General features: G+C 41.0%; 1 protein-coding gene across 3 annotated transcripts in view; it reads right to left on the bottom strand.

Annotated features, from left to right (window-relative positions):
- Positions 1-15,603, bottom strand: part of LOC146205123 (uncharacterized) — a 168,637-nt gene that overhangs the window by 138,238 nt on the left and 14,796 nt on the right. For all 3 annotated transcript variants that reach the window (XM_084589816.1, XM_084589818.1, XM_084589817.1), the window contains exons 3-5: positions 8,402-8,557; positions 3,493-3,581; positions 585-632 (exon numbers count right to left, since the gene is read on the bottom strand). In XM_084589816.1, the coding sequence (XP_084445942.1) occupies positions 585-632; positions 3,493-3,581; positions 8,402-8,557 (293 nt within the window). The remainder of the gene's footprint in view (positions 1-584; positions 633-3,492; positions 3,582-8,401; positions 8,558-15,603) is intronic.

Raw genomic sequence — 15,603 nt, 5'->3', positions numbered from 1 at the left:
TGGCAGCTCAGCCATGTGTTGGCGTGAAAGTGATGCATCATGCCTTGCTGGCGAAACAGCACAAAAAACAAAAACAAAAAATCCACGAATAACATACTTCCTGTGCGCCTGCTTAAAATGAAAATGCACTGCAGAATATATTGTGCCATTTTCCCTGACTTGGGGAAATTTTTGATGGTTTCCCTGACATTTCACAGATTTTTCCCGGTGCATAAAATTTCCCTGACAACTCCTGATTTTTCTGGTTGTTAGACACCCTGTATTTATATGGAACACTTAGACAGATTACTTGACCTTGTATAAGGCAGATATTTTGAAAAAATTACTTTGCACTACAGACAACGAGGAAACCTCAACATATTGCGTTTACATGGCAAAATAGAACAATATAGGATAAAAGTTCACAATCAACTTGTAAGACACTGATATGAAAATATTTGCACCCTAAATAGCTATTTGAAGATAAAAATAGTTTGCTTTTCCACTCCACAGTAATTCCTTTCTTTTTAATGCATGAAGCAGGATGGTGCACTAAAAAAAATATACTACTTTCCAAACTAAAATTAAAAGAAAATGGCACATACTGTTTCCGGTCAACGAGGAACGTTTCCCCATAGTCAACCAAGAAAATCCTGTGGAAAAGGCACAAGAAAACATTTGACACAGATTTTACTAACTGCTTTCATTCGTTGAACTTCATAGGTCATAAACACCGAAACGAAGGAATGAATAGAAGACGGTTTCTTTAAATTTGAGGTGTTAAACAATAGAAGATTTGCAGTGTAGTCACCTTGTCACCTCCCTTGTCCACAGTGGCAGACACTGAATGTCATCTGCTAATGCAAGTGCCCGCAGAAGGTCATCCAACATTGAGGGTAGCAGCCAAGCGAGAACACTCTCATGCCCTCTCAAGATTGTGAGAACGAAGGGCCTCATTAAGCTATTCAGCAAACAAGGGTAGAAAAATTATGTGAAATTATGTGTAATCATATTAAGCTCCAATGCACTGTAGGTCCTATTTACCTTACAACCATGCATTACTTAACGAAGCTTCAGGACACAAGCAACAGCTAACAGCTCTAAAAAATGAACAAAGCAGAGAGACATCTTTGTGACACTCAAGGTTCTCTCCACATTCTCCCCACGGTGGGTGGCAACAGTTTTACTATACTGCGCAACGCAAAGGGACTGTTTGTAACAAGGCATCACAACAAGGCGTCGCAGTGATGCCGCAGCGTTACTTGCGACTTTGGAGCACTTCTTCAACATTCCCGACAGTACACACAAAACAAAGCATTTGACGAATCCGCAATAAATTGTCGGTGTCACATAGCTTTTATCTCAAATGCATACGCAACCAGGTGTTCCTGGTGTTTACTAAGTAATATGTGCTGTAAGGGAGTTTCCATTCTCATAGCTGTCGCTGTATCAGCGACCGCGTGCCATCTGCCATCCTTTCCTTTATCGTCGAGAAAAGTGGCAACTTCCTAACCAGAAAACAGCGAAAGCTTTTCAAAAGTAGTCTGCTTAATATAAGTGCATGCGGCATTTTCAGGCCCCGGTAATCTCGTCCTCGAGTTTTCAGGCTTGTCGCTTTTTTTTTTCCCGGCTCCAGCTTCATTCATTCCTATTCTCCCATACTCGTTTCATCCCCCGCAGCTTTTTTTTTTTTTAGCCACCCCAGCTTGGGACATTCTAGGCTGGCCTTTGTGAAGCTGTGTCATACTTGGGAGGAGGGGTGTTCGCCACAAAGGTTTTTGTATTTTTCTACATTTTTACCTTGTTTTTTACTCATAACTGCTGCAGACACGATTTTGCTTACGCGGTCTGCGGACAAAAATCTGTGAAAGAAGTAATACTTTAGCATTAAAAAAATAATAATGAAACAATCGAAAGCAAGCCACGCCTTGACCGCGCCATCGTCGAGGGTAGCAGAAGAAAGTGCAAGAATTCAATAACAAAACAAGACCAAGATGGCGGCACTCAATTCAGCGGGAGAGGAATGGCACGCGCAATGTTTGGGAATTTTTGGCGCTTGCTTGTTGCTATATAATGAATTTCAAGTATTTCTAAGGCGAGTTGGGCATTGATAATTACAGAAATGGTAGTTTATAAGACATACTACTGGAATATATAATCTTCCAAAAATTGATTGAGAGATTTTTCGGTTCTCAAAGGCTGCGTCCCCCCTGAAACCAATTTGAAATGCCGCTGACGCCTATTGTACTGCGTCTGCTTCTGTATGCTGTTTGGTGCAGCGTTCAAGGAAGTTCCAAATGAAAGGCGCAGTACGGACGCCTGGATTGGATACCTGGCAGGGTCAGCTTCGTATGTGTGGACCGCCCGATGATGTCATCCTCACAGTAGACAAGAAGAATTACTATGTGCATTTCACTATTGCGGGCGTGGCGTAGTTTGTTAAAGCGCTCGGCTGGAGATCTAAGGGATTCAATGCGGAGACAGGATATACATTTACCAGCAAAGATTATTTATTTTCAGCTATCTTTCTCATGTCATCACGGGCTGTGTGATGACGTCACAATCTGACGGTATCCTGTGGAACCTCGCGACAAGGTATGACACTTCTCGTGGCCGAACGGACATGGTCATGGCCGCGAGTATAAGCCATTCGCCTTATTAAAAGTGCCTGACACAGGACGGTCAAGAGCATAGTTTGAAGTGGGTGCCACTGTTACTGAGTCACACTGTTGCGCCTGCACCTAGCTTCTAAGCGAACCATTTAGTTTCGGTTTCGTGCAGGAAAAAAAAAGCTTCAGATTTCCTCACGTTCCGGGACTTTAGAAAATTAGTTTTTGTTGTTCCAAAAAGTGATACGGAGTTGTCTTGTCCACAGCTTCAAACTCCCCAATGACACTAAAACCAAACTGCATTAAAAATGCTAGAGTTTAGTTAATTAGTTGCAAAATTAAAAGAGTTTAGCACAAAGCTGTCTCTGCTGAAGCAGAAAGTTCGTTTCCGCAAATGTTTTTCTATTCTCAACTCCTTATATTTAGCAATTTTTAAAAGTGGTTTGGTTTGGTTTGTAGGGTTTAATGTCCCAAAGCGACTCAGGCTACGATATTCGCCGTAGTGGAGGACTCTGGAAATCTGACCACCTTTGGTTTTTTAAAGTGTTCGCTCAAAGAGCTCAAAACATGTGTGCGTGCATTACATTAATACAGTTATAGCATTATACATTATAGCAATGATTTTTTTTTCAGTATTGGTACAAATGGGTTTGGCTGCAATGTATTCAACCTGTTGACAAAAATGTAACAACAACACACTGCATTAGGCAATTTGGTGTACATTCATCTTGAGGATCTGCACAAAACAATGGACCAATGAAAGAAACCCCCACAGCGCTTGTGTTGCTAACCCGTTGTATGTTTTGACTGGATCTTAAGATGAACGTCAGCCTGTTACCTTTAGCCGGGTTACTCTGGTAACCCCGCTAATTTTACAAAAAAAATAAAAAGTGTTGAAACTCACTCCACTTTGTAGCCCTCTGTGGTTTCAAGGAACTTAACGACACGACCACGGTACCATTCCATGGTTTTTGCTTTCCTCACCAAAATGACCTGAGCAAGAAACAAACAATATGTACAAGATCATACAATCTTTGCAATTATGGATCATTCGATATCACAACACCAACTGCAGCAAATGACAGTACGAACAGGACGTGCTTAATTTCCAAGTAGCCAGTAAACACCACGCTTTCAGAGAGATTTCTTTATTAGTCATAAAGGTATACAAACCTTGCTAAACCAAAGGCCCTAATATCCCATAGCCAAATTTTGTAACATATTTTGCAACATGTTAATGTCATACTTTAAGCTAGTCCAAACATCTTGCAGCACCACGCTCTCAATACTACTGGCTTGACCACTCTCCTCTGCACCTGCTACACAATCCAGATTATCTACCTAGAAACATGAGCTTTTCAGGCATGCAAAACCGACTATGTAAGGCCCATACAGTAGTAACAGTAGAAATAGTAGCAGCAGTAGTAGTGTGATGTTTTATGCAGCAAAAACAAAAATATGAAAAGGTTGAGCTGGCCATGGCAACTGCTACGCTATATCTTGAGCACCTGAGCTGTGACAAAAAAGGAACTGATAAGCATAGAGTTTCCTACACTAACTAGAGGGAAAGCTGAGGGCGCTGCACTTCAGCCACCATGGGCGCACCAAGAATCATGGGCCGGTGTGCTACTTGTTGCGGGACAGTCTGTTTTTCTCGGATGCATGGAGTGGCGTTACTATGATGTTTCTTTTTCATCATCATCATCATCTCGAAGTGCGTACATAGACCGCAAAAGCCATAGTAGCTAAGGCGCAAAAGCAGACGTCGCCAATAAAAGGTTTCTGTTTGCCGAAATGCCACTAAAAACTTCCTTAAGTAATTGCACAACCATAGATATTTCTAAAACGTTTTTTTCCTCTTAAAGTGTGCCTATTAAGTGCGAAATATTGGTATTTGTGCTGCTCAAAACTAAGCCAATAGGAGAAAGAGCCATCGCTTATATTGGATAAATCTCACACTGACATGCTGTTACTCTGCCTTTTTAAAATTTATAGTCACAATATTGAATGATAGGACATTATTTATGGTACAACAACATTTATCTTTGCATTAGTTTTGGCCAAAAGTTGTAGTTCTGCACTCGGTAGCTCTCCGGCCCATGATGCTTTGAGCGCCCATGGTGGCTGAACTGGTCGTCTGAAAACTCCATGTAAACTCCCATAGATGGCAGCAGAGCTTTCTCTCTAGGTAAGAGTAAGAAACTCTATGCTGATAAGTGACAAGAAAGGAAGACATATAAAGCCCAGAAGAAACCTTGCACACTGCATACAAATAAAAAAAAAAGCTTGCACTCCTCCTGACACTCTGACCAAGTGTCTCTGCGCGAGCAACTGCCGCACATATTCACAAAAAACAAAGGCACTGTAACTGCACATATCCTGTCGCTAACCAATCGTGTGCACGGCCCGCTGCACAAGCAGCTGGGGTTGGGCACCAGTACGCACCAATACTAACAAAACTGCAACTGCACATGCTAGTCAGTGATCTGATGTTTCATGATGCCTAAGCAACTCTGGCTATAATGCACCAAATACAATGTTAGATGGTGTACTGTATATATGATTTAAAACACTGACTTTCATGAGGAATGCAAGAACATGTGTTTCTTTGCATAAAAGCAATATTTGATGAAATGGAATGTGTTGACTAAAAAATAGTTTTCTCCTCAGTTGTTCAAACTTAGTGAAAGTTATTAAATTATGACAATATGTAAACTCATCACCCCACATTTCACATACAAGTCTTTTTTGTTAGAAACTATATGTGACATGTGCGTGTCTTACGTAGGTGACTTAAAATTACTTCAGAGAAACGTTCCTGGTGTTAGAGTGATCTCCATTCTCCTAAAATGGATTTTATGAAATGCAGCTTGTTTTTATTTCATCCTTCTATGCAGCACGCCACTTAGCTCTCAGTTTGTTCTGCACCAAACCTGATAATGAGAGCAGATGTGTCCTGCACGTACGGAAAATATACAAATAAAACAAATCAACATGCTATGCAGAGACTGCTTGATTTGTATATTTCCCGTACATGCAGGACACATATCTGCTCTCATCTCTGATCCTGAGATGACTAGGAAGACAGCAGAATGTTACTGTACCTTGCGACATTATGGTATGTTCAAGGCAGGTTCATTGTTTCTACAATAAAGATGGCTATTGCGGATATTTTGTAAGCACTGGATAACCTTAAACCAAGATGATCTTGCTGATCCAAATATAATGCTTTGCTAATCTAACTTGGAGCATACCAGAGAATGATAGGTATGGAACGGGCATGCCTATCTGAACCCCAGCATTTCCATGACAGTAGTTTCAGGACATTCTGAGCAACGTCCACAGAAGAACGAGAGCACATTGAGATCCCCAACTATGATGATTCTTTACTAAGGTCTTCTCAATGGTGAATTGCAACTATGAGGTGTAGCGGTAAGCATAAAGAGCATACAGTTAGTTTAGTAGCTAACTATGTTTACCGCTACTGCCTCAAAATTTGATATTAGTGGCATCTCTCTTGCAGTGACATCACTTTGCATTATTATTAAGGATGTGCAAGTGCTCAAAATTTCGAATAAGAATTGAACATGCTTGTTATTCGATTCATATTCCAAAAACTGATACATGAAATTTGCGAATATTTGTAAATTTTAGAGTCTACTGCAGTTTCGCCGCAACCAAAATGCTTGACTGCAGGGACTATGAAGTCAAGCATCTCAAAATGCGACTGGGCAGTTTTTTGGAGCAGGACTTTCTCTTCTATAAAGGCCTCCCAACAAAGCGCGCAAACTAGGGCACAAGACGAAACCAGAAAAAAAAAAAAAGGAAAAATCATTCTTACTTTGGTTTAGTCTCATGTACAGACAACTATCATGCAGGTTGTCTGACCATCTCTGTCTGACCTTTGAATTCTGACCACACAAGGTTCTTTACAAACCTCCAGCATCAGAAAGTGCATGGATACCTTGTCTCTTGCCTACATCAAAGCACTGCCACAAACAAACCCACATCCTTAGGACCAGCTAGTTGAGAGCCCTAACTCCACCAAGCCACCGGAGAGAGGCTTAATTAACTGCAAGTACTTTTAATAAAAAATAATATACTGTATTACTATATTATTTATATAAACACTGGTAATGCAAAAGAGACCGTCAGCTACAGAAGCCCAAGTAACCTGTTCTTTAAGAAGACAATAAGAATTGGCTGGACACTCGCACTTTTTTCAGCCAGACCAGAGGATGTGCTGACACAAAGCCCCAACATAACGCTCCTTCAGATAACCTTTCTCTTAAGTGTTGGAAGTGTCTCAACCTCCCCATAGTGGAGTTCCACAGCTGAGCACCCCCTCCTGCTTTTGCGATGCCTAAACTACCATCCTGCTACTCGTGTTATTTGCTTTGGTGCCATGCAGCAGTGTAACCCTGCCGTCTTCAGCAGCACCAACTTGAAGGACTGGTTGGCACCTTGCGAGACCGTGACTATAACAAATGGGACAATGCCGTATGGCTTATCTTTTACTTGAGTAACATTGCCAATCTTTCATTCCAGATCGATTCATGGCAAGGGCATGTGAAAGAAGGTTATCAAAACGGAGAGAATTCCATCACTCTCACATGACAAGGACACAGGAAAACATCTCCTGCTATGCATTCGAGATGTCTGGCACATTATGACCATATTCACACTTTGTGTGTACTAGGGATTGGGTAGGCCAGCCTGGCCCAGCTTGCCTGTGACAAATATAATCTGGCCCGGGCCCAGCCAGAGCCTGAGAGCTTCCGAAGGACCCGAGCTGGGTATAGGCTTTTGTATTAGCCTGACCCCGTGCACAGCTCTAGCTTAGAGTCGCCTTTTGTCTCTACAGGAGAACCCCGCTTAGACGAGTTATTTCTAGTTCCTTGTTAGCTAGCTATAGGAAGAAATGGAAGGAAGTAATATTCATCTATCCAGCAAGACTGCAAACCAGTATGGCTAGATGATGAGTAGGAGCATGCTAAAGCCTAACACTTGGCTGATGTCAGTCGGCACCTTGCCTGCCAGTGTCACTGCTTAGAACTGGCAGAAAATGAATAAAGGCATGAGTGCGTATGTAATAGATATTCATGAATCCTTGAACACTGGAGGATTACCTTGTACTTGCAGCTAATATTACTCCTTTTACAGCTAGTGAAAACCTAATGCAGGGCCAAAGGGCACAGCTGATGTGGGGAGAGTGCAGTACGTCTCCCTCTACACAGTCACATTTCTGACACCGGCACTGTATCTCAATGCAGTGACTGTACTGAAAAGTTCATTCTTGTGACCCTTTTTTTTTTTTTTTTGCATTATTTTCTCTGCTGCTCACCAAGAGCTGGCCACACTAGTTGACACCTCCAAACACAGCCAAAAGGAGAAAGCCAGAAAGCAAACTGCCATTATTTCACAATTCCAAGTGCTACAGTAAATGGTTATCTACTACAAATGAAGTACAGAGTCGATCTCACTTGTCTAGAGAGCCCGAGCAGTGTGCAATAAGCGAATAAACTGAAATTTTAGCAGGTCTACTGACATCTGACAAACTCATGAGAACTGCACAGACACAAGCGGGTTTCTCCTAACAAGCAGCTGCATTAAGATTTGATTTAATTTGCTCCGCATCACACCGCATTCAGTCATAACATATCAGAACACTTTACAGTTTATCCCAAGGAATTCCTCAAGACGGAAGTGCACATAAATTGTTTACAGAGAAAACTTGCAAAAAAAAAAAAGAAGCTGAACTTGCAATAGCCAGCTTCATATGAATGTGATCAAACACAGCAGGGGGCACTTACTGCGCCAACCTCCGGAAGTAATGGATTCAGAGGGCTCACGTCCCATTTCTTCATGTTGTTCCTGATCTCTGCTTCCAATTTGATAAACTCTCTAGCACACGGCGACATATCAGGGCATGGAGCTTCTCTTATAAAGAAGTGAGAAGGCGACATAACCTGCAAAATAATAGGTTGGTTTTCAATTCACAAACCTTCATAGCTGAACACAAAACGTAAGCCAAAAATAAGCATGTTGAAGCCACACTGAGAATAAGTTGAAGGCACCTATATAAATAAATTACATAATGTTTTAATGACTTATAAAGTATTTTAATAAAGCAGATTGTTGGGCCAGTTGATGAGCCGACATAATGAAGAAACTGCGTGCAAACAATATGGAACACTACGAAGAAACATGCACAAGCGCAAACTTGAAACTATATACTGTCCTACGCAGAAACCCATAAAAAGCAACCCAATGCTTTTCTTTGTTATTGCTGCTTGGACAGCTTTGATATACCTTGGTCGACCAGTTTCTACATGTGCGGCATTGCTTCCTGTATGCATGTGCTTGTTTTCTTCTTAAGGCGGTGGTTTGTTTTCGAAATACAAGTTTTGTTTTGCACAAAGCTTCTTCATTAAGAGTATTTTCACTGGCATCAGATAGAAAAGATAGAAAACAATAGCAGAGGCAGGACAGCCAATGTAAATTACTGAGCAGCTTTTCGAGCAAAATATATGCTTTCTGAAACAGCTGTGAAGCAGAAAATGTGCATCCTGGAAAAGCTATTGACCAGCACACACCCGTATTTGCCAGAACTTGAGAAAAATAACACACTTAAAATACTTGGCATTATATGCTTATAAAACTTCAGAATTAGAACCACCCTTCAGGTCGTGGAAATATTTCAACACTGACTGTGAGACTTCTTGATTAAAAACATCCTGCAATGCTAGACACTACAAAACCCTTATTATGAGTGGTAAATCTTGAAATATCTGTTATTGACACAGATGTCACATTTCTCATGACAATGCACAAACATTTTTTTATTTTCTTTTGGAATCACAAAGCAGATGATGGGGTCCAGACAAGAGCAGCTGCCCTTTCCGAACGCACACAAGGAAAGCTAATACACAATAAATCTACAGCCCACTGAATTTATACTTGCAGGTGCAAGCATTCAGAGTCCCTGCCCAAAAACGTGGTGTCCTACACATAGGACACTGGGCATGGATTCTCTTATCTTGAAATACCAGTAAGGTCAAGCTTTTCAAATCTTGCAGGAAACTGTGTCAGCTATTTCTCAACAATTTTTGTGAAGAAATTCATAAATATAAAAAACTGGCCAGTAAAGTTTGAAAAACATAGCCAGCCAGCAATCGATGCACTACCTCTGTCACACGAGCAAATTTAATGTCATTCGTATCGAATGACATTAGCATCTGTCATTATTGTATGTTAACTGTATCATGGTTAACATCGTACTGTCAATCAATGAAACATTAGGAGGATCACAAAAGAAATAATAAATTTCTCTCTCAAGCATATTTGATTTTTACTTGAGTTGTATTACAAAAATGCAACTGCATGATGTATATGAGTTGCATTTTTACCACTGCTGTGTTTATTTTGCATGCATCATACCCAAACATGTATGTAGCCAAGACTATATGGTCAAAAATCTCTACTAATGCTTGTTGAGGGCCTGGGTCTGCTAGTAATGCAGCTATTCCGGCAGTCAGAGAGACATATCCAATTGCCGAGGCTACAGTGCATGCGAGAAAACCCCACTCAAACACATTTTACCTATTCATATACAACTGTGGAAGCTCTGCATGTTTGAAATTCCCATGCTTGATTCCCCAATACTGATTGCTGCATTATGTCGGTCAAAAAAAGGGAAGTACTAAAACAAAAGCTTTATTTTAATGATGTCTCTTGAAATCTCCAAAACTCCAGAATGTGAAACCATTATTTTTTCCAATCAAAGCTGGGAAGAGCATGCAACTATTTTGCTGTTGTGTACTTTGTGCTTGGGGTCTGGTTGGACAGAAAAACTAGATTGTGTATACATTTAGATGTTTCCAGTAGGCACAAACTTTTAATGCATACATACCGTAATGCTGGAATGTAAACCTCCGGACTATATGCAATGTGTTCAAGCACAGCCTAATTTATACACTCTGTGCCTGGCAACTCCGCGCTCCGTGGCCGTCGCTCCTCCTCCATTGACAAGTTACGCCGCTGGCTGCCGAGAGATGGCGACAGCGACATGTGGTCAGCCTCGCCAGGTGAGTGCCGGGTGTGCTGTGTTGCAAAGCGGCCCGGATAGCCACGCGCTGCCGCCTTCTCGCAGTTTCGTGGACTGTTTTGCAGTGTGCAAGGTCATGCTTCTACTTTTATCTCCCTTCGGGTGCTGCAGGACTACAGCTTTGCACCAACTGGTAAGTGCGAGCTTTGCTTTGTCCTTCCGCCGATCGCTCCGTAGTGTTCAGCTGCTTTGAGGCTTGTAAAAATAGTGACAGCACCAAGCACTGTGTTTATTTAGCATCAATACTGCAATAGTAATGTTAGATGTGCACCTGTGCTTTCTGGACTGCAATGCTAATTGCTTCCCTGCCTAGCTCGTCTGCGTAGTTAGATGTGCTCCTGGGAAGGGTTTTTTTTTTTCTTCTTTTCAGTATATGCTAATTACAAAATTTTGTGATAAAATAGAAACGCAAGATATACCTATTGTCAAGATGACTACTTTAAAGCGAGTTAAACCGAATCGTGCAAAGCCTATATTAGTTTTCCTTGTCAACTAAATCGCGTCCCTCTCTAGCATTGGAAACCGCAAAACTCTTACTCAACAGCATTAGGCCCTGCGAAAAATAATAGTGTGATTATTACGTGTCAGTGAGATAATAATAATATTAAATGTGCACGTGTATTTTCTGGACTGCGGTGCTAACTTTCTCCCTGGTTAGCTCGTCTGTGTGGTATGTTACATGTGCTCCAGCGCAGTATTTTTTGCTTCGCTAACTGCGCAATTCTGTGAAAAAACACAAACACAAGCTTTGCCTATTGTGACAATTATTTTGGAGTGATCAAAACAGAAAGATGCAACGCGTATATTTGTCTTTCCTTGTTTTTCAAGATAAAAAAAACGTTTGTATGACGCGCTGAATCATTGAAAGTAACAGCTGATACCAAAATTGTTCTCCTTACAGACCTCAATGGCATACTGTGATGCAGTTGTTCCAATCATCTGTATATCAAGCTGGCTTCTGAGGTGCTATAAGTGACAGCAGTCACCGTGAACATTTTTCCCTACTTGTGGCAACTGTTCATCACACCACTTCTACATGGTACTCTTGTAGCACAATTGCTGTTGTGAAATATGTAAATAAAAGCTGGTGCCTTTTTTCTTAAATTCTGCTTTATTGCAGCGTAAACTAGCATTGTAATTTTTCTATTACCATTGGTGCTAGCGGAGCAGTCATGCAGTTTCTCGAGCCATGCGCAATTTCTTGAAACTGCCCAACATAAAATGTCATACTCCCGCCCCGCGCGACGTTCGTACCCGCGCGCCTCGACTCCTACGTCAATGGCGCCCTCAGCGAGGGGAGCGGCAGCGCCGCGCAACTTTACGCGACAGTGCCGCTCTATTGTTCGCGGGGCGCGTTGACAGTCACAGAGAGTATAAAGGAGGCTATGGTTCAAGGTAAAGGAGTCAGATACGAAAAGTCAGGCATGAAGTCAACTTGTCTTGATGTTTTCATTATGAAGAACCACAACTGAAAGACATATCAACGCTTAGCACAGCTTTGCTACGGGCACCAAGAGAAACAGTCAGGCACAAGAAAATAAGCAAAGGTAAAAGTGACTAGTCTTTATTATATATCCATGAAAAAGCAACGGTTCTTGGAAATGGGAAACCATTCTCATACTGTAATTACACATCATATTACTTTGACCAGCAGAACTTTTGCAGCGTGCACATTTTTTACAGCATGTGATTAATGACCTCCAAACAAGGCTGGGAGTGAGGAATAGTGAATTGTGACAAAATGCCTAATACAGACTGTAGAAATGAGCTTCAATAGACCTGTGGGCGAGTAATAGCAAGCTGTAAGAAAAGGCATAGCACAGAAGCCTTGCCTCGGCAAGATTCATACTTCTTACCCTTAGACATAAAAACTGCTAGGTAGGCCAGCCTCTGCCTACCTTGCAGAAGTTTGCACTTTTTGAGATAGCCAATGGCCACCAACACCTTGTTTTCTATCTGAAGGTCATGCAGCGAATGAAAATAACACATAAACTTCATGTACGCAGCGCCTTGCATATGCATCACAAGAAGCTGATGTAGATGAATTCATTTAATTTTCGCATGCACACGTTTAGCAGCACGTAGGCCATTATAAAACTGCTTTGCTGAACAGCAAAATTTGGTTTATACCATGCATCTCAGCTGTCAGCTTTTCTACGATATGAAAGATGAAAAATAGCTGGACAATGTTAGTGCTGTCCTTAAAGATTTCATGACTCTGACCCAGAGTATAGAAAAATGCTACTAATTTTTATCCCTGCAACAGTCTGTTTCTCTTTCTACACAGCACAAGAATAAACACCACAGCACAAACAGGAAACTTTATCAATCGTGCTTGTATTTCTCCGCAATTTCTGCGTACTCACACTGATTTCTTCGCTGGTGAAAGCATATGTTTCGATATATGGAGTGAAATCAGCAAAGAATTGCTTACACAACAATGTATGTACAACAATGTATGTACAACAATGTATAAGTATTACAACGGCTAACGGTGACACGTATGCTGGCCTAGTCAGGCAATGAGACCAACCATCGACAGCTGATTGGTAAGCACTCGCCGTGATTCTAAAAACTTTCATTTAGCAGAACTGGTAGGGGATAAATTGATCAGTACTTAGATCACGTTGTACTGACGGAGGCCAAACAACACACTTTGCGAACCTTTTGAAGTAGTGGAACGACGGCTCACTGCTACAGTCATCGTGGTAGGCATTTTTTTCCTACTAAGCACATTGGACCCACTGGGTTTGTTCAAATGGCAGTTTTTATAATGAAGGGCCAAATTGGATGAAGGGGCACTTTCAAAGAGGAGTTTCAAAGAGGCGAGTATTAATACATTTGCCGGTTTGCCCTACATAAATTTTCCCGCATTAAAAGGTACTTCATACACAACCCGCTCTTCACGAGAAAAAAACTAAAGTCATGGTCCACTTGGCACGCAGTTTTCCTTGTACTTTTTTTTTTGTTTCTGATCCCTAGCCCTTCAATCAACAACTGCACAAATTTTACCTAGCTTATTAGGAACCGAAAACAGCACTTCAACTCCATATCTATTGCAGATTTGCTTAAGCCTATGTGATAACCGATGGATATACGAGACCACTGCATACTTCATCTCTACTAAAAGACTTAAGGGGGCACATGGGTCTCAGAAACTGAAAAATTGCCAAAAACACTATTTTCAAAGTCTGCAGCCATTTCTGCACCTGTCTGCAAAATCTCACAGTTCTAAGTTCAGTATTTTGCATGCAAGAACAATTTATACTGTCAATATTAACCGAATATCAACCGAAATCGATGCCAAAATGGCAATTTTCTCACGGCGTGCAGCTCCGGTTCCATGCATGCTACTGAAGCCATCTTGGTCTCGATTTCAAAAGCAGCTTTCCCTCTTCAAATTCCCGCCACCACCATTTTCGCCACGGACAGGAAGAATGAATTTCTCATTGACAGTACCAGCGATGCGACCCGATTACCCAGTGAAACTTAGTTCCCCATTGTGAATTTCAATTTCCTGAACTATTTACTTGTATCACTTGTGGACTGCAAACTGTGCTGTGGTGCTCTGAAATTAATTGGGGATAAGCGGAAATACGACCTTGCGTTGAAATTGTTCGTGCACGAAGGCTACGGCGCTATGTCATCAGTTCACCGTGAATCAAAGGCACTCATAAACAACCCTTTCGCTGTGAATGTTTTCGCGACGCTTGCGATGCAGGCTACTGCCAATCATCGAACAGCTTTGAATCATGTATTTTGCGAAATTAAAGTTAGCCGCCGCGAACATGACAGGCTTAAGTTCGAAAAAAAAAAAAAAAAAAAAAAAGCGCCGTCTGCTGCTGTTAGTCGTGCAACTGAAATACACAAGTGCACACAGTCAGTTCATAAGCTGTCCGCCGAACTGAATGAGCAATTCGGGAAATATTGCCGTTTCCTATAAGATACAGTATTTCCCACTTTCAATCGTTAAAATTACATTGGTGCGTTTTTTTTTGTTTTTTTTTCTCAAAACTGTGTTTAGAGTTGAACTACAAGTTTGCCCAAAGGTTATCTCAGCAACTAGAGTAGCTGGAGCTATAATTCTTTTTGTATTGTGAAGGTGAAAGTATAATGCATGCAATGTTGGAAACATTTTTTTATTTTCACTTTTAGAATATTTTTATTTTATATTGAAATTTTTATATAGTAGCCATGGCTGTAAGTGCAAAGTTCAACGAGCAGCTAAATCTCTAATATTAGCTCAATTTGAAAACTGCTTCCAACATTGCATTCCTCACACTTTGTAGTATCCACCTGTATATTGTAAATTAATTTCTGATGAGCATTTTTACCCCTATACTTTGGATAGACAACAACAGTAATTTTCAAATACATTTAAAATAGCTCCTAAACTAATTGTAGCAGAAGAAAATTTTGCATATTTGAAATCAGCACAAAAAACTGAGCATTTCTGTTAAGTTTCATCAAGCTTGGTTGGTAAATACCAAAATTAATCTTAAGACCCCTGTCCCCCTTTAATCTTTCTTAGGATTTTATTGCTAGCTACAATTATCATATCCATCGGGAAGCCCGCTAACCTTAACCTTTGGACCTGTTGTTTGAAACTTATCAATAGCGTGAACACGATTTTGTAACAGCAGAACTTAAGCAAAACACTGCAATGCCACATTTTATTACCTTTGAATGACCTGAACGATAACTAAGCAAGGGCTTCTCTGACCGCTGTAGAAAAGACCAACAAACATGATCCAACTTTTTTTCCAATTTGCTCCGTCCTTAAAACCCAGCGCTTTGGAAGGCTGCCCATGTCCTTGATATCTATGAACAGCTTTACAATTTAGAAAAACGTTGAATGTTTTTGAAGCAAAAGTTTCACTACGCTAGGTAAAGGCAGCTTTCGCGTGG

Source organism: Amblyomma maculatum, chromosome 1 (genome assembly GCF_055883805.1).
Source record: "Amblyomma maculatum isolate TAMU_Amacu chromosome 1, ASM5588380v1, whole genome shotgun sequence".
NCBI lineage: Eukaryota > Metazoa > Arthropoda > Arachnida > Ixodida > Ixodidae > Amblyomma > Amblyomma maculatum.
Note: the sequence above shows the minus strand (reverse complement) of the source record. Positions and strands in the feature narration are given on the sequence as shown.